The 24849-nt window shown below is 39.8% G+C and overlaps 2 protein-coding genes across 5 annotated transcripts in view; both read right to left on the reverse strand.

The window, feature by feature from the left end:
• KPNA1 (karyopherin subunit alpha 1) overlaps positions 1 to 12046 on the reverse strand; it is a 94638-nt gene extending 82592 nt beyond the window's left edge. The window contains exon 1 of one of the 3 annotated variants that reach the window (XM_003275522.4): positions 11813 to 12046. The gene's annotated coding sequence lies outside the window, so the exon portion shown is untranslated. The remainder of the gene's footprint in view (positions 1 to 11812) is intronic. The other 2 variants (XM_030802155.1, XM_030802156.1) reach the window with 2 other exon arrangements.
• An 11427-nt stretch (positions 12047 to 23473) lies between these two features.
• The window catches only part of PARP9 (poly(ADP-ribose) polymerase family member 9), a 36521-nt gene continuing 35145 nt past the window's right edge, over positions 23474 to 24849 (reverse strand). For both annotated transcript variants that reach the window (XM_003275529.4, XM_003275531.4), the window contains exon 11: positions 23474 to 24293. In XM_003275529.4, the coding sequence (XP_003275577.1) occupies positions 23914 to 24293 (380 nt within the window). In that variant the 3' untranslated portion in view covers positions 23474 to 23913. The remainder of the gene's footprint in view (positions 24294 to 24849) is intronic.

The raw sequence follows: 24849 nt of genomic DNA on the forward strand, positions 1-24849 counted from the left end.
TGTGTATATATATACACCTATATACATATATATAAAGAAAGAAATGATAAATAAGGCAAAAGATAAACAATTGAGAAATGTCAATGAAGGCATATAGGAAGTCTCGTGCACTTCTTAAAACGTTTTTGTAGTTTGAAATGATTCCAAACTTTTTTAAAAATCTAAAAGGAAAGAAATGTTACACAAAAATTAAATATTCACCTTTTTTTTTTTATTAAAGTGTCATACGCAGCAAGTTGAATAAATGAAGCCTAGCCTTCCACAAGTCCCACGTTCAAATTTGCTTTGCAGACCAACGACATACAGAAGACAGTAGACTTCTGTAAGCCTGTTTCCTCATCTGTTCAATGGAGATAATGACACCTCATAAGCTGAAGAACAACAAGTAAAAACATACTTCCCACTGTCTGGCCCTTGTATAGTTTATACTTGGGAGTTACTGAAATGGTCATTATTTTTTCTCTTTTGAACTATTAAATATGGTGAATTATATTAATAGACTTCCTAATACCAAATGATCCTGTTTCTTGGGATAAACACACTTGGTGATGGCGTATATTACCCCTTTCCAATTCTATTTGTTATATTTGTCACACTGAGAGCTGTTTGAAAAAAACACGGGTATGATTCCAATTATATGACATTCTGGAAGAGGTAAAACCAGAAACAAACAAACAAAAAACCCAGTGGGTGTTTTGGGGGAAGGCAGGATGAATAGGTGGAACACAGAAGAATTCTAGGGCAGGAAAACTATTCTGTATGATACAATAGTAGTTAATGCATGCTATTACACATTTGTCAAAAACAAAGAATGTACAACACTAAGAATGAACCATAATGTAAACCATGGACTTAGGGTGAGGATGATGTGCCAATGTTGGTTCATCAATTGTTTTAGCTTGTTCAGGCTGCTGTAACAAAACGCCATCAACTGGGTGTCTTATAAACAATAGTTTATAAGACTATTCTGGAGGCTGGAAAGTCCAAATCAAGACCCTGGCTGATTCAGTTATCTGGTGAGGACCCACCTCCTGGTTCACAGATGACCATTTTTTTCACTGTGTATTCACACAGCAGAAGGGGCTAAGGAGCTCTCTGTGATCTCGTGTAAGGGCACTAATTCCATTCATGAGGGCTCCATTTTCATCACCCAAAGGCCTCATCTTCAAACACCACCCTACTGGAGATTAGGTTCAACACATGAATTGTAAGGGGACATAAACATTCAGTCTACAGCATTGCTTGTAACAAATGAGCCATTCTGGAGCTTGTGCAATGCTGATGGTGGGGGAGTCTATATTCATGTGGGGGCAAGGGGTTGACGGAAACCCTGTACTTTCCATTCAATTTTGCTATGAACCCAAAAGTGCTCTAAGAAACAGTCTGTCTCTGTGTGTATGTGTGTGTGTGTGTGTTTGCACGCATGCATGAATGTATGTATTTAGACTCCCTACCCCAAGAGGGGACAACCAACCTCATTTATGGATACTGGTGAGGAGATTTTTAAGTTTCACTCTTTTCACTCTATTACTTCAATGGATGTATTTAGACTTTGGGTGAGAGAGAGAGAGAGAGAGATTTTTTAAAACATAAATATCTCCTCATCAGTATCCATAAATGAGACTGGTTGCCCCCTCTTAGGATGGAGAGGGGATTACATTTGTTCTGTTGGGAGAGATTTTTTTTTTTTTTTAAACACAAGCCTCAAATGTCCCTCTAAAGAGTCTAATAAATGTGTCTGAAGCAGACAGACACCTCTGGGTTTTTCTTCCTTTTAAAATCCCCAAGTGGGCCAGGCACAGTGGCTCACACCAGTAATCCCATCACTTTGGGAGGCCAAGGGGCGGACGGATCACTTGAGGTCAGGAGTTCGAGACCAGCCTGGCCAACATGGTGAAACCCCGCCTCTACTAAAAATACAAAAATTAGCCAGCGTGGTGGCATGCACCTGTGATTCCAGCTACTTGGGAGGATGAGGCACAAGTATGGCTTGAACCCGGGAAGCAGAAGTTGCAGTGAGCCAGGATTGTACCACTGCATGCCTCAAAAAAAAAAAAAAAAAAAATCCAAGCGAATTCTGATATGCATCTGCAGTTGAAAATCACTATAGTAGAGCAAAAGTTTTATTTTAAAACAATGTAAAATACAGTTGAAAATGAAGGCTGAAGTTGGACTGAAGATAGCTTTGATAGGAAAGAAAGGAAATAAATCTCTATTTCTGTAATAAGAGGAAAAACAAAGTAATTGTATGAGAAAATTAGTTTATCCTAAGCAAATATTTTTAGGTGTTATCACCTAAGCTACTAATTAAAAACTGTAAGTTACTTTTCAAAGTTCCCCTCCAGAATCAGAAGCCTTCAAAATTAAAGCCATTATACCTAAACTTCCTCTTGTTTTCTAGAGAAATAAAGCCAAAGAAGCAATAAACTTAAAAACAAGATGCAATACTGGTAGTGAAATAGAAACACACTCTTCCAAAGAGAGATCCCCCCACTTTCTCCTTCATGTCCACTTACTCAATTATCAAATTTTGCTTATTCTATCCAAAGTCTTTGATTTTATCTGATCCTATCTATTCCCACTGCCACCAGCCTGGCTCAAGTATGTGTCAACTGACACCTAGATAACTACAACAGCTCTAAACTAGCATTCTTTTTTTTTTTTTTTTTTTTGAGACGGAGTCTCACTCTGTCACCCAGGCTGGAGTGCAGTGGCGCCATCTCGGCTCACTGCAAGCTCCGCCTCCTGGGTTCACGCCATTCTCCTGCCTCAGCCTCTCCGAGTAGCTGGGACTACAGGCGCCCACCACCACGCCCGGCTAATTTTTTGTATTTTTAGTAGAGACGGGGTTTCACCGTGGTCTCAATCTCCTGACCTCGTGATCCGCCCTCCTCGGCCTCCCAAAGTGCTGGGATTACAAGCGTGAGCCACCGTGCCCGGCCTAAACCAGCATTCTTAACCTCAGACTCTTTGCTCCTCAATTCATCCTACACAGCCCTCAGATTAATCTCAATACCCTTTTCACTGTATCACTTCAATGGATAAGGAACTACAATGTTTTTAACCACTTCTTAGATCAAGTCTAAACTTCTTGGTCCTGCAAGATCCTTTTGTCTGGATTCATTCAATACCATTCTCCGCCAATCTAAACCCAAAACAGTAAGTGTAGATCTTTTTATATTTTTATTATATTCAAGATGTTATATATTCAGTGCACTGGGTCAGCCCACCTAATCAGTAAATTTCAAACACATTCTAAATGTTCTGAATATTTAAAATCCGTAATACTCTTGTGGAACAACTTGAAATCCTAATATACTTAATTCCACCATATAAATCAGGCATAATTTTATTAGAAAGTATATGATATGCATTTACTATTAAAAACCAAAACTACAAGAAAGTATGACTACAAAAAAGTTATGAATTTAAATAAGTGGAGTATAATATAGCGTCCAGTTCATTTGAAAATATAAATTATTCACGTTAACAGCTTCTAGTCAAACGATAGTCCGTTTAAAATATTTTAATAGAAATTAGAGAAGAAAATTAAAATTTGAAATATCCTACCCATTCTTTTCCTATAAGATAATTAAGGAGTAGCTTTATTTTTATTAACAGCATTTCAGTGTTCAATGAAAGCAAAGTTTGAAAAACCCTTCAGTAAAGCCTTTCCTGTGAGAAGTCAATGTGGCAGACATATGATTCATAGGTGTTCATCTCTGGCCTCATCTTATAGCTCTAACCAATAATCCAATGGCAATACATATTTTCTTTCACAGCCCAGTTTCAAATGTTTTCCTTTGAGAGGTTTATCATAACGTTTGCCCCAAATTCTGACCCCCAACTCCCAGTATCTATAGGTTCCCAAGCCGGGAAGTTCCCCAAAGACATTCTCAATATCAAAACACTTAAAGGAAAATATCTGTCAAGGATCTGGAGAACTCAAACCCTGAATTCAATAATTTCACTTTTGGAATGTACATAAAGGAAATAAAACTAGTAGTATGTGTAAGACTGTTCACTGCAGTGTGATTATTCTAGTGAAAAATTGTAAAAAGACTAAAAGTTCCAATATGAGAGCTTGGTTAAAGGAAATGTTCACAATACACTGAGAAAACAGAACACTAACATGAAAAATCTGAATGCTGAGAACAAAAACCCAATCTACACTATTCTCTATACGTTCGAAAAATATTTCATAACTTAAGAAATCAGAATATAGCTGGGCGCAGTGGTTCACACCTGTAATCCCAGCACTTTGGGAGGCCAAAACGGGTGGATCACCTGAGGTCAGGAGTTCGAGACCACCCTGGCCAACATGGGGAAACCCCATTTCTATTAAAAATACAAAAATTAGCAGGGCATGGTGGTGGGCTCTTGCAATCCCAGCTACTCGGGAGGTTGAGGCAGGAGAATCACTTGAACCCAGGAGGCAGAGGTTGCAGTGAGCTGAGATTGCACCATTGCACTCCAGCCTGGGCGACAGAGCAAGAGTCCATCTCAAAAAAAAAAAAGAAAAGAAAAGATATCAGCATATAAAATTTGAATATGGAAATATTATTTTATCTTCCAAATTTTCTATGATAAGCAGTATACTTATTATACAAGGAAAAAAATTTCAAAAAGTAGAGCTGAAAGCATATCTTTACTATGATAAAGCTTATCGACCTACCTAAAACATTGGATTTCTATACTTTTCACTAGTATTTTTTCAACTGAGTATGCTGTTATTTCATCAGAAGTTCTGATCTTTATGGTCTTTATGAAGGAGAAAAATTATCTCATATCTAAAAGTTGAATTATTTTTTGGGGGGGGGGGGGGTAAAAAAAAAAAAAAAAGACAAATCTTTCCAGTAGATGACATAAAGGGTTCGTTCCCTCAGTAGTAAAAAATTGCAAAAACTTGCCTTCATTCAATTCATATCCATTAATGAATTTAATAACCACTGTAATATATCTGTTTTAAGAACACTTATGAGGGTTTTCAAACTTCAAATTAGGAATTAGCACATATAGAATGCACTTTTCTTCCCAAATCATATTAACTCAAAGCCAGAAATTCAATTTTAATCTTCAATAGGCACACAGTGGTCATTCGAATGCTGTGAAAAAATGAACAGATCAGAAAGCAAAGAGTTTATGTAAAGACATAAAATGGTGGACATGGTAGAATACTAAAATTATAAAGAAACATTTTTTTCAAATAAATGAACCAGAACCACGGCATAAAGAGAATAGGCAAGGAAGAGAATCAGAGATGGTGTCAAAACCTAAAAGAAGCCATAAAATAGACAAATTATAAGTCACTAGCAAAGTGGAAAACTCTGAAGCCTAACCTGCAAACAAAGAAATCAATAAGAACAAGCTGATTCACACTACCTACCCACAAACAGGAGGCTTCAGACAGATCATCCAGGTACTATCCCTCCTTAAGGTAGTGAGGAGTTGGGCTCAAAATCAGAAGGTTTGTTGAAAGTCTACAAAACAGCCATCACATGCCCAGATTTCCTCCTCCACTCTTCACAACCAGACAACCATCCTTCAGTAATCCCTTCAAATGGGTGCTCCAATGCAGGTGAGGGTGGGGGTGATGTGCCTTATTGAAAACAGAATTACAGGAGCACAACAGTAAAAACCCAAGCTCCTTTTCTAAAATGAGTTCTCAAAAATGGCGGCCAGATATACATTCTCCTGGCAAGAGACTGGAGACTCAGGGAAACTGACTAGCCCAAGAGAAACAAACCTATGAGTATATGCCCTCCACCCCCCACAAAAAAAATGGCCACCAGCTACTGTCTCCACCCTTCAACAAGCCACACTTATAGAGCTTCCAATTCAGTTTTTGGCACTTCATTCTTAAATATGAATGGACAGCCACAAGACTACCAGACATCTGGGGAAAGCCTCAATAAAGAAAAGACAACGATGGTAACAAAATTTTTAAAACTATCATTAATATCCCCAGAAAGAGTACAGCATCTATGAGACAACACAAATATACTATAAAATAAGAATGAGAGGCCGGACACGATAGCTCATGCCTGTAATCCCAGCACTTTGGGAAGCCAAAGAGGGTGGATCACTTGAGGTCAAGAGTTCAAGACCAGCCTGGCCAACATGGTGAAACCCCGTCTCTACTAAAAATACAAAAATTAGCCAGGCGTGGTGGCAGGCCCCTGTAATCCCAGCTACTCATGAGGCTGAGTCAAGACAATGGCTTGAGCCCAGGAGGCGGAGGTTGCGGTGAGCCAAGATCACGCCACTGCACTCACTTGGGTGACTGAGCAAGACTCTCTATCCAAAAAAAAAAAACAAGAAAGTTAGATAAAACCAAGTAAAGGCAAAGATGTGGGCAAAAAAGAACTCTCAAGCACTCAAGTAGGCACATAAATTAATTCTCCCATTCTATGCCCAAGGAATTACAATCCTGGGTATATATCCTAGAGAACTTCTACACAGCTCCATAATGATGTACAAGTAAGAGTATATATAACACAGGGTATTTGAAATAGCAGAAAGGCAACTCAGGGGTCAATTCCTAGGGAATGAAAAGTAAAATGTGGTAGATCTGCATTACAGAATTCTACATTAGACACAACTATATGTACATACAACAAAACAGAAAGATCCCCAAATCAATGTTGAATAAAAAAGAAAAAGACCTTTGCAAGGTCTATAACACAATACCTAAACACACACAGCTCCACTACATATTTTACAATGTTTCATATACAATCAAGGAATGTACCAACCACAATGTTATACGAAGAGGTAACAGAAGTAGGGCTCAGAAATTTAAGATAAAAATTTAAAGGACCTTGTATGATCTGATGTGTGACAAGAACTGAGAAGCATAATTCATTCTAAAATTCTTTTTACCTAACATCCAAATAATAACAAAAACTTCCGAGAACTAAAGGCCATGATCTCCCAGCTTATAAAGGTCCATGGAATGCCCTTAAACAAAAAAATACCCATACCTAGACACATCATCATGGAATTTCAAGGGTTAAAAATATCCTAAAAGCTTCTAGAGATTGGGGGTAAGGGAAGATCACATACAAATGAAGAATTAGATTGGCTTTGGATTTCAACAGTAACCCTGGAAGAAAGAAAACAACAGAACTATGACTTGCAAACTTGAAGTAAAAGTTACTTTCAACTCAGAATTTTATACCGAGACAAATTATTGATCAAATGCGAAGGCAGAATAAAGATTTTTTTCCGTCATGTAGGATGACAGGAAGTTTTTGTTTTCCATGTATCCTTTCTCAGAAAGCTACTAAAAAATGTACTCCAAGGAAATAAGTAAACCAAGAAAGAAAATACAGGAAACAGTAAACAGGGGAACCAGTACGACAGAGGGCAAAGAAGTTTAAGGATGATGAAAAGAGAAGTCCCTGGATAACAACTATGAAATAGGCCTAGAAAGTAACCAGTCCTAATTGCATTAAGAGGTTCCAGGTTAGCTGTCTCAGGAAATGAAGCGAACAACAACAAAAAATAGTAACTTGTAGAAAAACAAAAATTTATTAAGAGAAGAAATGGTATCACAGTACTCTACATGGGTCAGCTGTGAACATTTATAGTTACAATATTGTAAACACTAAATATTGGTTTAGTAGACACACTTGTGATAACTATATTTGGAGGATGGTAGAGACTGTGTGCATGTGGCAGGTGACGTGAATATATATGTGAAACAGGAACATCTTGCTTAGAAGAAAGCCAATAATATCTATAATTGCTATATCATGAAATAGCAATAAAAGCAAGTCACTGTATTTATAAATATGAAAGCAAATACAAGAGGAAACAGCTAGAAGAAAGAAAATGGTAGCTTTTCAAGTGCAGAGGCTGGGACAGGGAACAGCTGCTTTTCAGGTATTCTAATTTTAAAATTTTATTTTTTTAATGTTGATAAAACAAGGAACTTGAACAATCTCACAACGGTTATATTAGATCTTCAGTATTATTTCATGGTGTTAAAACTACATTTAGTTTGTTCTGCCAAAGAGACTGAACTGCTAAAACCCATCTTTAACGATCAATGTGAACACAGTACAAACAGCCCTATTTGAATCCCAACTCCACTACCTTGTGAAGTAAGGCAAGTTACCCAATCACCTTGCACATGTAATCACCTCCTCAAAATGGTTTTGCAAGAACAAGTAAGTGAAAGCACCTGACGCAGAATCTGACCCATCAATAGATGTTAGTACTTTCGCCCGGTCTTTCTGTTCCCTAGCCGACCCCAAGCTGCCTATTCTGACCCCAAGCTGCCTTGGTTGCTCACAGAGTACATAGGCACTCATGGATAACTCAGCACATATCCCTCCTCACGCTGGAAAAACAATCATGATGAGTAAGCAGACTTATCTTTGTATATGAAGGGCAGCATTATTCTTGTTATATGAAGGAGATTATCTCCATTATCCACATTCTGGATTACTGCCTGCTTTCAACAACTGTCCCAACTAGTCTACAGCACTTGGACAGAACCATTTTTTCATGTTGTTTTGTAGGTTTGTAACATCTTTAAAAAAAGAAAGAAAGAAAGAAACGTACATTCCCACAGTCTTCGTCCGTACTCTTCCAATGTACAACCTCAAAATTTTCTAATGCAGGCCCTATCTGGCCCTCAGTTGGCCTCAGGCCATCTCCTGCTTACTGCAGCAAAAGAGAGAAATCAGCCCAAATCAGCTAGTTTAACTGTTTACCATTTCCAATGTTTTCTTCCCTATTATGGCTAAATTCATAACACCATGCAAAGTACAAAGATACCTTAAAACAAAACAAGGAGTTATCTTTATCACTAGGTCAGTCATCTTTACTTGCAAGACCAATCAAAGGTCTTAATTGATTTTATACACAGTATTCATACATCTAAAAACAATCTGGCAGACTTAAAAGCACGGACATCATAAATCATTAAAACTATCTTATCATTAATTCAACAAACACTGTGCTAAAACACTGAAGATGGAAAGAATAAGATATAATCCTATTCTCAAATGTAAAGGGAAAAGGGAAAAGGTAAAAGGACCATCGAGAGCAACAGAGAATAGAGAAAATAATGCAGGAAACAACTGACAGCAATTCCAGGTTACGTATAAAATAATTCTTAACATAGTTGAGACTAAAGAAAATTATAAAAATTGAACACAGCTCTGAGCCTGACAGTCAAAGTATAGAGAAACAGGATGGCTTAACAAAACAAAAATAATCTAATAAAACCAGTCATTAGTTTAAAAAAAAAGCTTAATACTGGGGTCTTAGGAAGAATTTGTCTCTAAGGTCTGTATTTTATAGGAACCAATAAGTAAATTAGAAATTTCTTCATTAGATATTAATGAAGAAATATGGTTTTAATGGCCCCTTTTGGTAAGTATCAACTCTAAGATGTATATTAAATCATAGTTCTGTGAAGAAACTTCTACGAGAACCACCTTATAAAGTAACATAATGCGGCTGGGCGCGGTGGCTCATGCCTGTAATCCTAGAACTTCGGTAGGCCGAGGAGGGCGGATTGCGTGAGCTCAGGAGTTCGAGACCAGCCTGGGCAAGACGGTGAAACCCCGTCTCTACTAAAATACAAAAAATTAGCCGAGTGTGGCCGCATGCCCCTGTAGTCCCAGCTACTCAAGCAGTCTCAGGCAGGAGAACTGCTTGAACCAGGGAGGCGGAGGTTGCAGTAAGCCGAGATCGCGTCACTGCACTCCAGCCTGGGCAACAAAGCAAGTATCCAAAAAAATAAATAAATAAAATAAAAAATACCATAATGCAAGTATAGTGATTTCAGGTGATACCTTTCTAATTTAGTTTATTCTATGTTTTCATAAATGTATGTTTTGTTGCCCTACAGGACTGTAAACTCCTCAAGGCTTATGTTGTCTGCTTCCATTTGAACTGCCTTTACTATTTAGTAGAGTGCTTTACAGTTGCTACGCAACTATAATAACTGATAAAATGTTATGCAGTCCATATTTGTAGTATTACCTTTCCCTGCTACACTATAAATTCCATGAGAACAGGGACAGTGAGTTTTGATCGCGACTATATCCCCCCAAGTCTAGAAGATAACTCTACAAGTATTCGCTGATTGAACGGATTAAATAAAGAAAACAACGAAAAAGTATGAAAGGAGAGAAATAATTTAAATGGCAGTAACTTTAGGTCTAAGGTTGTTCTCAACAAGAACTGGAAGACCTTAGGTAAGTTACTTAACATTTGATTGTCAATGCTTTCATCTGTAAAATAGAAAAATTAACAGATACTGCAGATTCAAATGTTTTTAATATATGTAAAGCATTTAACACAATACCTGAAAAAAGAACTCAATAAATGTTAATTCCTTTACTTTCTCTTATGTCTCATCTATCCATAAAACAGTGTCTTCCAAGAATATATTATTTCAGTAAAAATACAACATAACTGATTCTCACTTTCCTTTGAAAAATTAAATTTTCATCTCTTTTTAAAAAGCAGGGAAAAATAACTTGTGGACTGCTTTCAAAATATTACAAATGCAAAAGCTAGTTAAGAAAAAAATAATGTCGAGAATGAGCCTTGCTGGTGGCATCCGCCTGTAGTTCCAGCTAGTGGAGAGGATGCCTTGAGGCCAGGAGTTCCTGTTCAGCCCGGGAAACAAAACAAGACTCCATCTCTTAAGAAAAAAAAAAAAAAAAAAAAACCAGGAGGTGGGAAATCACTTCATCTACTAATAGAGATTTTTAAGCAACCGTTTATTTAAGAAAAAAGGGTGAAATTCAAGTTAATATTACTTGACGTACGTTTCAGAAAAAAAAAAAATACTCTGCAGAGCTGGGTGTGGTTGCCCAAGACTAGTCCCAGCTACTTGGAAGGCTGAGGCAGGAGGACAGTTTGAGCTCAGGAGTTGGAGTACAGCCTGGGCAACAGAGCGAGACCCCATCTCTTTAAAATGCAAACAAAAACTCGGCAATCGTTTGTTCTGAGTTGAAACCTTAAAAATCAAATATTTTGAACGCTTTCATTTAAAAGTGGAACACGACCCAATCCTAAAACATTACTTCATGACGACTTCCTTAACTCCAGCCATCCTTCAGTTTTCTCCTCCCGTTTTGAGCTTAATCCGATACCTCGCAGTTTCCCTCGCATCACACACGCGGTGTGCAGACCAAGTTCTGTCATTCCTATAATTACCACACCCCCGATCAGCCACTCCAGGCCCATGTTGTTATGACATCGGTAAACTGCAGCCGGCCGTCTACACCCCCCCGCTTCCCCCACCTCCCTCCGGGCCGCCGGCTCCGACCCAGTCTGTAACTTGTGAATTCCCAAGACGGTCCCTTCTTGCCAGGGTTAGAATTTTTACACGCCACCCCTGCTCCTTCGTGCCTCTGTCACCGCGCTCTGCGCGGCCCACCCCCGCCTCCCGCCCGCCGCCCGGCCGCGGCGCAGGCTCCGCGCTCGCCTCCTCTCCGCCCGCTGCCTGGGTGCCCCGCAGTCCCCGGCGCCGCTTACAGACCCGCCGCGCCGCGCCGCCCCGCCCCGCCCCGCCCGCCCCGCCTCGCCTCAACCGGCGTTCCCGATGGCGATCACACCAGGGCTCCCCACCCCCACCCTCTCCTCCGCCGGCCGCGAGGCCGTTAGGACAGCCGGGCCCGTGACGCACGGACGCGGTGCGAGCGTCCGGGCCCAGGAACCCCGGCTCTAGGCCCTGCCGGCGCCAGCCCACGCCCCAGGGCCTCTCCTGAGTCCCTCCGGGACTGCCCGGATCTGCCCGCGGGAGGGGGAGGGGCCGGGGCCGCAAGGCCCCAGCACTCACCAGGCTCAAGGCAACCGATCCCGGTGCCACCGCTGAAGTGAGCCCCTCGCTCGCCCGCCCGCCGTGCCGCTCCCGCGCACAACCTCGAAGAGCTGGCCCGCGCCTCGGCGGTGCTCACCAGGCCTCGCTCTTCGCCGCCTCGCACCGAGAAGCTAGACTCAGCTCAGCCGGCGTTCGCAGTGCGCCTGCGTGCGGGGGCCAGCCCCAGCGCCTACGCGCGCCCCTCCGGCGCTTGCCGCAGAGGCTGCCGGGAGACGTAGTCTTGTAACGCTGTCTCGCCGGACATTCCTAACGGTTAGCGCCCAGCCTGTGAAGAGTCTGGGGTCGGGGAGGCGGTCTCGCTAAGAAGGAGGTTTGCAGACCATGGCAAAGGTTGGAGAAAGTTATATGGACAAACCTGTCTTTGCTAATTTCTTCCAGGGCGGATCGATGCTCACCTCTGTATAGCTTCTAACATAGTAGGTACCTAATACGCGTTGATGGAATGAATGATGGAATGTTTGAAGGCTGAGGGAGTATTGCAAAATTAGTAGGTCAGCGCCTCGTGTCTAAAGGGCTCACACACAGCATGAATGCAGGAAGATTCTGGACATTCCTTTTTTTAATTATCTCCCATCCCCTTTGCTTGATAATGTATGAGTAGTATCAAAAATAATTAAGGGCCGGGCGCGGTGGCTCACACTTGTAATCCCAGCACCTTGGGAGGCCGAGGCGGGTGGATCACTTGAGGCCAGGAGTTTGAGACTAGCCTGGGCAACAGGGCGAAACCCCGTCTCTACTAAAAATACAAAAATTAGCCGGGGGTGGTGACGGGCGCCTGAAGTCCCAGCTACTCGGGAGGCTGAGGTGGGAGAATCACCTGAGCCCGGGGTTGACGATGCGACTGCAGTGAGCCGAGATCGCGCCACTACACTCCAGCCTGGGCAACTGGAGTGAGACCCTGCCTCAAAAATAATAATAATAATAACAATAATAATAATAATAATGAAACTACATGAAACACATACTCGTTTTACTCTCAAGTGCTCTCAAACGAAAACTTGGAGCAAATGATTGTTAATGTTAAATTTGATGGAATTCTTTGGGGGAGCAAATGGAGTAGTGGCTTCAAAAGAAGAAAAACTGAAGCCAGCCTAGCAGGGGTCACGGAATAGTAGATAGATTTAAAATACATGCCAAGAAGCAAGGTGAAAGAGATGAGGTAGATTAATACATTTATAAATGTCCCAGGGAAGAGGAGAGGAGAGAGGACCACTCTACCTGAATCCTAGGTTATGCAATGTTCATTTGTCCTGGACTTCTCTCTGCTGCATCAGCATTCTCCCGCTGATGTTGTGTTTACTAAGATCGGAGTTGAGTTTGAGCAAGGGGGCTGGGGAAAGGGAAGTTGTGTTCAACAGGAGAGACTTAAGGGCAAGTTTGCCTGACCACAGCTAGACTGAAGACAGATCACCTTATTCCAATAAGGAACTAAGACTGATTATTCAGAGCCGCTCTTCAGTCTTTGGGAAAGCTGATTTATTTCCGGTTCACCCTTATTCCTAGCTAGTCCTTGATGGTCCCATCCAAAAGTCTGGGGTATTTACTAGGGCCTCTTCTCTTTGGTGGGCCGTCTAAGCCCCATGAGACAGCCATAAGCTCTGTTCCCTTTTTCAGCCACTGCTTTCAGAGTCAGCAATCACCTTAGCTTTGGAAAAATGATGGCAAATATCAGGCTCACCTCTGGTGGCTTCCTTTTTCTTCCAGATCTTGCACTCACAAATTCTCACTTCCTGGGTAGCTCTTCAGTACATTAACGTTTTTATATTTTGTTCAGTTGTTCTCTGTAGTGGAAAGGTTGATTGAAAATAACAGTAGGCCATTGCTGGAAGTTGAATTCCTATGTATGTTACTTTTACAAAAATGTTATCATACCATACATGGTGTTTTATAAGCTAATGTCTCTCTGACAATATCATTTTATATTTTGAGAAATTTGAAAGTATAGAACAGTATTTTTTACTATCACAAACAATGCTGCTGTGAACATTCTTGTACATCTCTACTGTGTATAGGGAAACTGCTAGATCCTAGGACATTGCATCTTTAACCTTACTGTATGTATTAGGCAGAAATCTAAGATGGCCCCCATAATCTCTGGTCCCTGGTGTTGCCTATATAATCTCCACCCCTTGAGTGTAGGTGGGACCTTTGACTTACTTCTAGCCAACAGAATATGGCAAAGTTGATAGAATGTCACTCCCATGATTCCGTTTCATTATATAAGACTGTCTTTCCTGACTGGAGCTAGAGATTTCACTGACCTTGAAGAAGCAAGCTGTCATGTTGTGAACTGCCTATGGAGAAAACTAAATGGCAGAGAACTGCAGATGGCTTTTAGAACTTGAGTACAGCCTCCAGCTGACAACCAGTAAGAAGCCAGGGCCCTCAGTCATACAACCACAAGGAAATGAATTCTGCCAACAACCTGAGAGGTCCCCTCCAGATTAGAAGACAGCCTGACTTATACCTTGATAGCAGTTTTGTGAGACCCCGAGCAAAGAAAACAGATAAACTGTGCCTAGACTCCTGGTCTACAGAAACTGTGAGATAATAAATGTGTCTTAAGATACTATGTTTATGCTAATTTATTATACAATAGAAAACTAATACACTAGACATTGCTGGATTATTTCATAAAGTGATTGTACCAATTTGTACTCTATAAATGGTATATAAGATACTCTTTACTTGCTAACAGTTAGAAATGTCTGGCTTTTTAAATTTTTGCCAATCTAACATATAAATTACTTGAACATAAAAACATGAAAAATAGATATTTACTTAGAATTATGTATTCTGTTGTATTTCTTTTCTGTTGCATAAATGCAATTAAATAAAATAGCAGGCTGGGAACAGTGGCTCATGCCTGTAATCCCAGCACTATGGGAGGCTGAGGCCGGAGGATCACTTGAACCCAGGAGTTCCAGACCAGCCTGGGCAACATAGCAAGACCCCATCTCAACACACAAAAAAATTAGTCAGGCATGGTGAGTCGCATCTGTAGTCCCAGCTATTCAGGAGGCTGAGGTGGGAGGATCACTTGAGACCAGGAGTTTGAGCACACCACTGCACTTCAGTGTGGGTGGCAGAGCAAGATGTTGCTCAAAAAAAAAAAAAAAAAAAGCAACTAGTAGTAATAAATAGAGGGACTAATTAAGCAAATAATATGTATGAGAAAAATACAACAATTTCATAAGGTTTCTTTCTTTCCTCTGGTATAGCAATTTAGCTCTATTGCATATTTGAATTTTGTAGGCTATATCATCCTATATTCTTGAGATAAATAATTGTAACAATTTTTTAAAGAATGTATACAATAGAACTAATGAAATAGATATTACCTATATTAAATAAAAAATAATGACATATTTCTTTCTGTCCCATGATAGCTTGAGATATTTTTATTCTTTCTGTTTCCTTTTCCATTAATACTTTTCTGAACTACCTGGGATCTTTAGGACATTTTTCTTTTCTTTTGTGTGATAGTAAAACTGAATACAGTCAAACATAAAACTAATTTTGACTTGCAGCTTTGCTCCTCTGCCTACATTACACTGCTTCTGTTGTCAAAGTAATGACATAAAGCTAAATATTCTGTAAACAAAATTGTTGGAGCACAAAATACTTAGGATTTTATTTACTAGCACAGCACATTTTTAAACTTGTAGGAATTCATTTCCAGCTCTCCAAAAGGTCCATCCACTTTGTATATTCAGGTAAACCTGCTGTTTGTCTATCAATCATGTCCTTTGCATCTATAAACTAACCATGTAGGCGTTCCATATGTGAAATGACTATCATTTTTAAACACTCTGAAGCACATTGGATGTCATCCTCAGTTAAACCCCATATCCCCAGAGAAAATGGTTTATGCACTTCTAACTCTTCAGCAAAACAACAACAAAAAAATTGAGCTTATAAAATTGAAGTTAGATTTCAAGTAAGTTTACAGCTGTAGTAAAGAAATCCAGAAAGTTCTGTTTAATTTGCCTTTTTCTGGAGACTTTTTTTAAAAGTTCTGAAACAATCTTATTTCCAGAAAGTTGGCTTATTTTTCTTTGTTGGAGTTTTTATCGCAACCTACACATAACATTGAACAACTTCAAGTCAGTGAGTTTATCCTTGTAGGCTCCTTATGGCCTCTTCGAGGATTATCAGACAGTTTCGGAGAACCAGCAGGTTTATTTCTATTTTATTATAAACCTTCTCTCCATTCTCATCTTCAGTGTATTTATAAATTGAAGCAGACCATGCTGTTTTGTTCTACACTCAGATATTTTATGGCAAGCCAACATTTTAACATCTTTTCTGTGGCCAGCTTCAGTGATAGCCACCTTATAGACACATGTTTAAGGAAGCTATCTCCTTCCATTTCTATAAAGTCAAAAATTTTATTAAGTGCTTCTGTACATTTTGAGGAAATTGAAATGACCAAAAACTTTCATTATCAAAGCCTCCATATCTGAGGTAAGCAAATCACAACTATCTTTTAGCATTGTTTAGCAGATGAGATCCTTTCATTTTATTTGGTGAGAAGTTAAGAGACTGAATAGAATTCGTCAAAATTATCATTTACATCAAAAGCAGATAAATGAGCCAAGTCTAGTTTGTATTTGGCCAAGACATGATACCCTTTGTTTTATGTTTCTGTGATTTTGTGAAAATCTTAATAGACATCAAGGTGACAATTTGAAACTTCAGTTTTCAAGTCAAATTACCTAAGAGCTAGAGGGAACACTTTTTTTTTTTTTTGATATGGAGTCTTGCTCTGTCACCCAGGCTGGAGTGCAGTGGTGTGATCTCAGCTTACTGCAGCCTCCATCTCCCAGATTCAAGTGATTCTCCTGACTCAGCTGCCAGAGTAGCTGGAACTAAGGTGTGCACCACCACACCTGGCTAATTTTTTTGTATTTTTAATAGGGATGGGGTTTTGCTATGTTGGCCAGACTGGTCTCAAATTCCTGGCCTCAAGTGATCCACTCGTTCGCCTTGGACTCCCAAAGTCCTGGGATTACAGGCCTTAGCCACCACACCCAGCATAGAGAACACTTTCTGAATCAGGAAATGTAACTTTACATAGTTTCATAGAGTGATGCAACAATGGATTATAATTATTGTGAACTGTACATCATGGTTGCAAACATCAGTGGGCAGGAAAAAAAATAACAGTGACTACATAAGGTGTCTATGATCCATGACATTTTTATTTCTCCATTTTTAGTTGTCCCTCCCCTCCTTCCTTCCTTCCTTCCTTCCTTCCTTCCTTCCTTCCTTCCTTCCCTCCCTCCCTCCTTTCTTCCTCACTCTCTCTTTCTTTTTCTTTTCTTTCTTTTTTTTTTTTTTCTTTTGAGACGGTCCAGGCTTAAGTGCAGTGGCGCGATCCGGCTCACTGCAAGCTCCGCCTCCCGGGTTCACACCATTCTCCTGCCTCAGACTACCGCCGCCCGCCACAACATCAGGCTAATTTTTTGTATTTTTAGTAGAGAAGAGGTTTCACCGTGTTAGCCAGGATGGTCTCCATCTCCTGACCTTGTGATCCGCCGGCCTCGGCCTCCCAAAGTGCTGGGATTACAGGTGTGAGCCACTGTGCCCGGCCGTCTTTTCTTTCTTATTATGTTGGACAGGACCTCTGATTGTTGATGAGTAGTAAAAGGAAGCATTTATTGTCTCATTCATTATTTCACAGGGAATCATTCTAATGTTTAATCATGAAATACTTGTTTTTGGTAGCTATCCTTTAATGAATTGTCTATCAGGTGATTTTTCTCTAAATATTGAGATGAGCACAACCTTTAATGTATTTATATGGTGAGTTACACTAATTGATTTTTGAAAGTTAAATTATCCTTGCATTTCAGAGGTAAACCCAAATTGACTATGATTTACTTATTTACACAGAGCCAAATTATAATTGTTAATATTTTCTTTAGAATTTGTACATCTACTTACATAATTTAATTCATCTATAATTTTTTTATCTTATACTGTTTTCTATTTTTTGGCATCAAGGTTATACTTGCCCTAAAAAATTTGTCGGGGAGTGTTCCCTCTATTTCTGTTCTCTAGAAGATTTTATTTAATATTGGAATAATGGGTTCTTTGAATATGTTGTAGAATTCACTAATAAAGTCAAAATCATCTTAGCCTGTTGTATTTACCTGTTTGCTTGGTAGGTAAATTTTTAAATACCAATTCAATTTATTTAATAGATATTAGAAAATTCAGGATTTCTAGTTCTTCAATCAATTTTGGTAAATTATATTTTTCTAAGAAAGTCTACATTTTGTCCAAATTTTGACTTAGCACAAAACTGTTTCTAGTTACTACTTTTAGATCTCTAGTGTGTCTTGGTTACATTCTTCTATTATTAACAATTTCTATTTGTACCTTTTCTTATATTTTCTTGATCAGTCTTACCAAAGGTTCGTCTGTTTCTTTAATCTTTACCAAAAAACAGCTATTCATTTTACTGTTCTTTGCATTGGATATTGTTTTTATTTCATTATTTTCTGTTTATATTTTCTTTCTTCAAGTTTGCTCTGATTTTTTCTTATCTTAATCTAGATGTCTGCCTAGCTCATTGATTTATTCTTTTATTTTTCTTAACATAACCCTTAAGCTTAGAAAGAATTTAAGCACTATTTTAGCTTTATGTCACAAGCTGTGGTAGTAATATTTTCATTATCATTCAGTTCTAAATATTTTCTATTTTGTTATGTTTTCATGACCCATGGGATATTATTTTGAAGATTATATCTAATTTCCAAACAGATTTATTTTAAGCTATTTTAAAAATTGAATTATATGTTAATTGCATAATGGATGATGGCCCAAGAACATAGACCAACTGAGAATATCTTTAAAACTGTTGAATTTAGTTATTTCTTATCTAGGGTCTTTGGCAAAAAGTAAATAAATAAAAAGAAAATTGTTAAATTTGGAATATGGTCAATATACATAACTGTTCAGTGTCTATTTAAGAGGACTATGTATTCTGTCATTGTTGGGTGGGGAATTCTATACCTATAAATCAAATAAAAATTGTGTAACTCAGTTCTATATTCTCACTAATTTTTTTTTTTTTACTGGGTCATCTACAACTTACTGAGAGAGCTGTTAAATCATTATGATAGTGGATTTGTCCCCTTTGCCTATAATTCTGTCAGGTTTTGCTTTAAATAGTTTGAGTCTATGCTATTAAATACATATGGGCTTAGCTTTATTTCTATTCCTGATGAATTAAACCTTTTGTTATTATCAGGTAGCTATTTTTATCCCTAATAATCCTTTTCAACTTAACGTCTATTTTGTCAGATTTTATTTTATTTTATTTTATCTTTTGGAGACAGGGCCTCAATTTGTCACCCAGGCTGAAGTGCAGTGGTGTGATTTCGGCTCACTGCAGGCTCCACCTCCTGGGCTCAAGTGTTCCTCCTGCCTCAGCCTCCCAAGTAGGTGGTACTACAGGCACGTGTCAGCATGCCTGGCTAATTTTTGTATTTTTTGTAGAGAGCAAGACTCACTATATTGCCCACGCTCGTCTTGAACTCCTGGGCTCAAGTGATCTGCCCTCCTTGGCTTCCCAAAGTGCTGGGATTACAGGCGTGAGCCACTGCACCCAGCCTATTTTGTCCAATTTTAATATAGCTATACCAGCTTTCTTTAGGTTAGTGTTTGCTAATTACATTTTTTCCGTTTTTTTATTTTCGATCTTTCTGTAGTTTAATGATTTTTGTTATGTCTCCTACAAACAATATGTAGTTTTTAAAAATACAGTTTCTCAATCTGTGATTTAACTAGCAAGTTTAATCCAAATTACACATATTGTGATCACATATACATTTGGAATTATTTCTACCATTCTGTGTTGTTTAATCTTTCTTTCTTTCTTTTTGCTTCATTTTTCCTCCTTCCTTACTTTCCCTGACATTTTCTTTCTTTTTTCTTCCTGAGTTGGGGTCTCTCTCTGTCACCCAGGCTGGAGTGAAGTAGTACAATCATGGGTCACTGCAGCCTCAAACTTCTGGGTTCATGCAATCCTCTCGCCTTAGCCTGCTGGGTAGCTGGGACTACAGCCACACACTATCACACCCAGCCCTGACTTTTTAAATGCAATTTTTTTGCCTACTCTTTGGAAGTTACATGCTTTATTTCTCTTCTTTTAGTGGCTGCTGTTAAATTTCAATGTGCTTAATAAACTTAATATCTCCAATCTCCTCTTGCAATGGCTTATTTATTTCTTTAGAGATGGAAGTCTTGCCATGTTGTCCAGGCTGGAGTGCAGTGGCTATTCACAGGTGCAATTATAGCCCACTACAGTCTTGAACTCCTGACCTCAGGGGATCCTCTTGCCCCAGCCTCCAGAGTAGCTGGGACTACAGATGCCTACCATGGCACCTGACCCAGCATGAGGACTATTAAACATTTTAACTGTAGTCACCACTCTACCATATTACATAGTTCATTTTCCAGTATTTTATTTCAGTCTTATTGCCAAAATTAGACATTTCTATATGTTGGTTTATAAAGACAACGGTCATCATGATATGTCCATATTTACCATTTCTTGGCTCAAAATGCCTTCTTGCAGCTCAGAGTTTTCTTTGATTTCTCCCCTCATCCTGAAGTATTAATATATCTTTTAAATTTTAAGTCCTATAAGTGAGAGCCCATTGTTCGTAAACTCAGTTTTTGATGATCTGTGATATAGTATGGCTCTGTATCTGCACCCAAATCTCATGTTGAATTGTAATCCCCAATGCTGGGGGAGGGAAGGTGTGTGGCACTACCCCCTTCACTCTCTCCCTCTCTCTCTCCTGCTGCTATGTGAATATGTGCTTGCTTCCCCTTCACCCTTCTGCCATGATTATAAGTTTCCTGAGGCCTCCCTGGCCATTCCCCCTGTACAGCCTGTGGAACTGGGTCAATTAAACCTCTTTTCTTTATAAATTACCCAGTCCCAGGTAGTAGTTCTTTATAGCAGTGTGAGAATAGACCAACACAATCTGATAGTGTCTTTATTCAAAAATTATGGCAAAATGAAAGTTCAGCTAATTGTAGAATTCTAGGCTAACAGTTAACTTCTCTCAGCCCTTTGGAAATATACTAACGTCTTCAGACTTTCATTGTTGCTATTGAAAAGTGTATTCATTTTTTTATGGCTGTCACAAATTACCATTACTTTACTGGATTAAAAGAGCACAAATTTATTGTTTCAAAGTTCTGTAGGTCAAAAGTCAGGAATGGATCTCACTGGGCTAAAATCAAGTTGTTGGTCAGCTGGCTTTATTCCTTTCTGAGGGCTCTCGTGTTTTATTCCTTGCTCATGCAGATGTTGGAAGAATTCAGTTCCATGCACTTAAAGGACTGAGGTATGTTTCCTCACTGGTTGTCAACTGAGAGCTACCCTTTACTCTTAGAAGCTCCTCTCTGATCCTTGCATATAGCCTCCTACATCTCAGGATCAAATTCTTCTGATGCTGCCATCTCTTTGACCCAGCTAGTAAGCATTCTCTACTTTTAAATACTTTAGTGATTAGATTGGGCCCACCTGGATAATCCTGGCTAATCTTCCCATCTGAAGGGTAACCTTAATTACTTCTGCAGAGTCCCTTTTGCCATGTAAGGTAACATATTCATAAATTTAGGGGATTAAGGTGTAAACATCTTGGCAGGATGTGGGGAGGACATTATTCTGCCAAAGAAATGGGCTGTCAGTCTAATTGTCTTTCCTTTGTAGATGATTTGGCTGTTCTCTCTAGCTGCTTTTAAGATCTGGCTGTTTCTTGGTATGTATTTCTTATTTATCCTTGTGAACACTGACTCTCCCCCATTCTCTTTTAAAATTCCTATTAAGCACAAACTAGATCTTTCTTCACTCTTTCTTTCTCTTTCTTTCTTTCTTTCTTAACAGGGTCTTGCTCTGTCACCCAGGCTGGAGTGCAGTTGCTCTATCATGACTCACTGCAGCCTCAAATGCTTGGACTCAAGCAATCCTTCAGGTAATTTGTGTGCGTATGTGTGTGTGTGTCTGTCTGTGTGTGTATGTGTGTGTGTGTGTGTGTGTAGATGGAGGTCTCACTATGTTGCCCAGGCTGATCTCAAACTCCTGGCCTCAACTGATCCTCTCACTTTGGCCTCCCAAAGTGTTGGGATTATAGGAGTGAGCCACTACGCCTTGCCAGCTAGATCTTTCAAATCTGTCCTCTCACTCTCAGCTTAGCTCTGCACCACAGGCCTCAAGCGTGTGTGGACGCTTCAGCACCCATGTCTAAGCCTCATACCTACAAATGGTCATCTATTGGCTATTGTTGATGCAGACTTTGGCACAGTCCACCCTCAGGAGGAGGGATGCAAGAAAGAGACCCGATCAAGCCCTGGAAGTAGACTCAGAGCTGTTAGGGCAGGAAATTTTGGGGCTCTGCATTCCTAGTGGGTGATTTAGGAATGAAGAGTGAGGGGTCCAGATGAATCCCATCTCTTGGCCCTGTGGACTCCTCACCTTGTGAGCATGGGCACAACTGGAGGAAGGCTAGAATGAGACCCTCTTAAGTAAGCAACCTAGACCGGGCGCGGTGGCTCATGCTTGTAATCCCAGCACTTTGGGAGGCCAAGGCAGGCGGATCACGAGGTCAGAAGATCGAGACCACGGTGAAACCCCGTCTCTACTAAAAATACAAAAAAAATTAGCTGGGCGTGGTGGCGGGCGCCTGTAGTCCCAGCTACTCAGAGAGGCTGAGGCAGGAGAATGGCATGAACCCGGGAGGTGGAGCTTGCAGTGAGCTGAGATTGTGCCACTGCACTCTAGCCTGGGTGACAGAGCGAAACTCCGTCTCAAAAAAAAAAAAAAAAAAAGTAAGGAGCCTAAGGCAGGGGGCCTCTCAATCCAGTGGTACAAGGCAGATCCCCTCTTACTCAGATCCAAGGGCAGTGCCATATGAGACAACAAGCACACTTCTTTCAAGAGGGAGAATGCTAGTAATGTAAGGCAAGGAAGAGGAGGAAGTGTTCTGTGCAAGAAGTTGAGGATGTGAGGTCAGGAAAGTTTGGAAGTACAGAGAAATATGGATTTAAAAGTAGGCAGGAGATGCATGGTGAAACTAGCTGGCCTCTACATTGCAAGTAGAACTCTGTAGTCAACTTTGGGCATAGTTACAGCACATTCAGCCTTTATAAGGGCTATTCTTTCTACCTAAACAACTCTTCTGACTGCTCCTGACTTGCTACATCCCTTATGTTCTCAGCTTGAATTTCACTTGCTTTAGGAGGCCTTGCTCCGAGCCCCTGATTAATCTATCCCTCTCCCTCTTCAATTTTTCCATAGAGTCTGTAGTTCTATTTTTGTTATATCTAATCACACTTGTTAAGTTGTCCATGCCTTTTTGATTATTCAGGCTAAAAGGTTTATGAAGACATTTGTCTTGTCCGGCACCATATCCTGGGACCCACAAAGTGACTGAAATACATCTGGTGGTCAATACATATTTGGTGAGTTGATAATATGTCCTCATGGTGTTTGAGTGGCATTGCTTGATATAGCTGAATCCAAACAGAATATCAGCTTTTTTATGTCCTTCCACTTCAAATTGTTTCATTTTGCACATAATTTTTCAGAGCTAGTTAATCAGACAAAGATGATTTATTTTCATATCTAAAGCACTTTATAATATTCTCTGGAAAATCTAAAATCATTCTGTTATCCTAATATTTTTATACTATCATCATTTTAGAAAATAAAAGACCTGGGTTATATACTAGAAAAATTTCTTCATTATATGCAAAATATTTATCTCCTCCAGTAAAGGAGATTAAAGAACAACTGCAAGAGGAAGGAAGGTCCTGAAAGTGTTTCATTTGGTATCTACGTACCCCAACCCCAAGACATAAAGACAGATAAAGGCACTAAGATGCTAGTATGTGGCTAGTCCTTTCAATAACCCAGTCAGTCCATACAGATAACCCATGGGATATATTCAAGCCACTCTTTGAGCCATCGATGGTCATTATTTGGTTAGTTCACCCAAGGTAAGGCCATACTAGCTGTTAAAATGATGTAGAGATTAATCAACAGGGCTGCCACTTGTGAATCCCCTCCAAAGATGCTGTGCAAAGGGTCTCATTGGTCCTGATGAGTAATCTTGTGACTGTACATATTCCTGGGTGCATGTCCACAAATACTGAGGTATAGCCTGCATGCCACTAAAAATAACAAAGGTTTCAGGGCTGGAGACATTGTCAACCACACTGTCATGACCATCTATAGCTCCAGGACTCAGTGGTGGGGGAACAATATTTAACGGATGTCCCTGGCAGAAGGAGCCTGTGAGTACTTCAGCCTCAAACACATAGATCAGCTTATCTGCAAAAGAGATTTTCTTGGCCTTCTCTGCCAGGTTTTTGAGGTTCTTGGTGAAGTATATGCCAGCTCCGTATTTTAGATCTGATAAAGGAAAAAAAAATAAAAAGATTATTATAATTTGGTAAATGATATTGCCAATTTGGGTACTAATACCTATTCTTTCTTTAGTCTTCCAAATAACCACTTCCTCCTGATTCTGAGTTCCTGTGTCTATAGCAAAGACACTCAAAATTGTTCCTTGAAACAAATTATCACTGACACCATCAACATAATAACTTACATTCAAATATACCATTAGGGCTGGGTATGGTGGCTCACACCTGTACTCTCTGCACTTTGGGAGGCTGAGGCGGGTGGATCACCTGAGGTCAGAAGCCTGGCCAACATGATGATACCCCGTCTCTACTAAAAATACAAAAATTTAGCCAGGCGTGGTGGCAGGCACCTGCAATCCCAGCTATTCAAGAGGCTGAGGCAGGAGAATCACTTGAACCCAGGAGTCGGAGGTTGCAGTGAGCCAAGATCGCACCACTGCACTCCAACCTGGGCAATAAGAGTGAAACTGTTAAAAAAAAAAAAAAAAAAAAAAAAAACCATTAGTGTTCATAGAGAAGTTAATGGTTTTCAAAGTATTGCA

This window comes from Nomascus leucogenys, chromosome 21 (assembly GCF_006542625.1).
Source record: "Nomascus leucogenys isolate Asia chromosome 21, Asia_NLE_v1, whole genome shotgun sequence".
NCBI classification, from domain to species: domain Eukaryota; kingdom Metazoa; phylum Chordata; class Mammalia; order Primates; family Hylobatidae; genus Nomascus; species Nomascus leucogenys.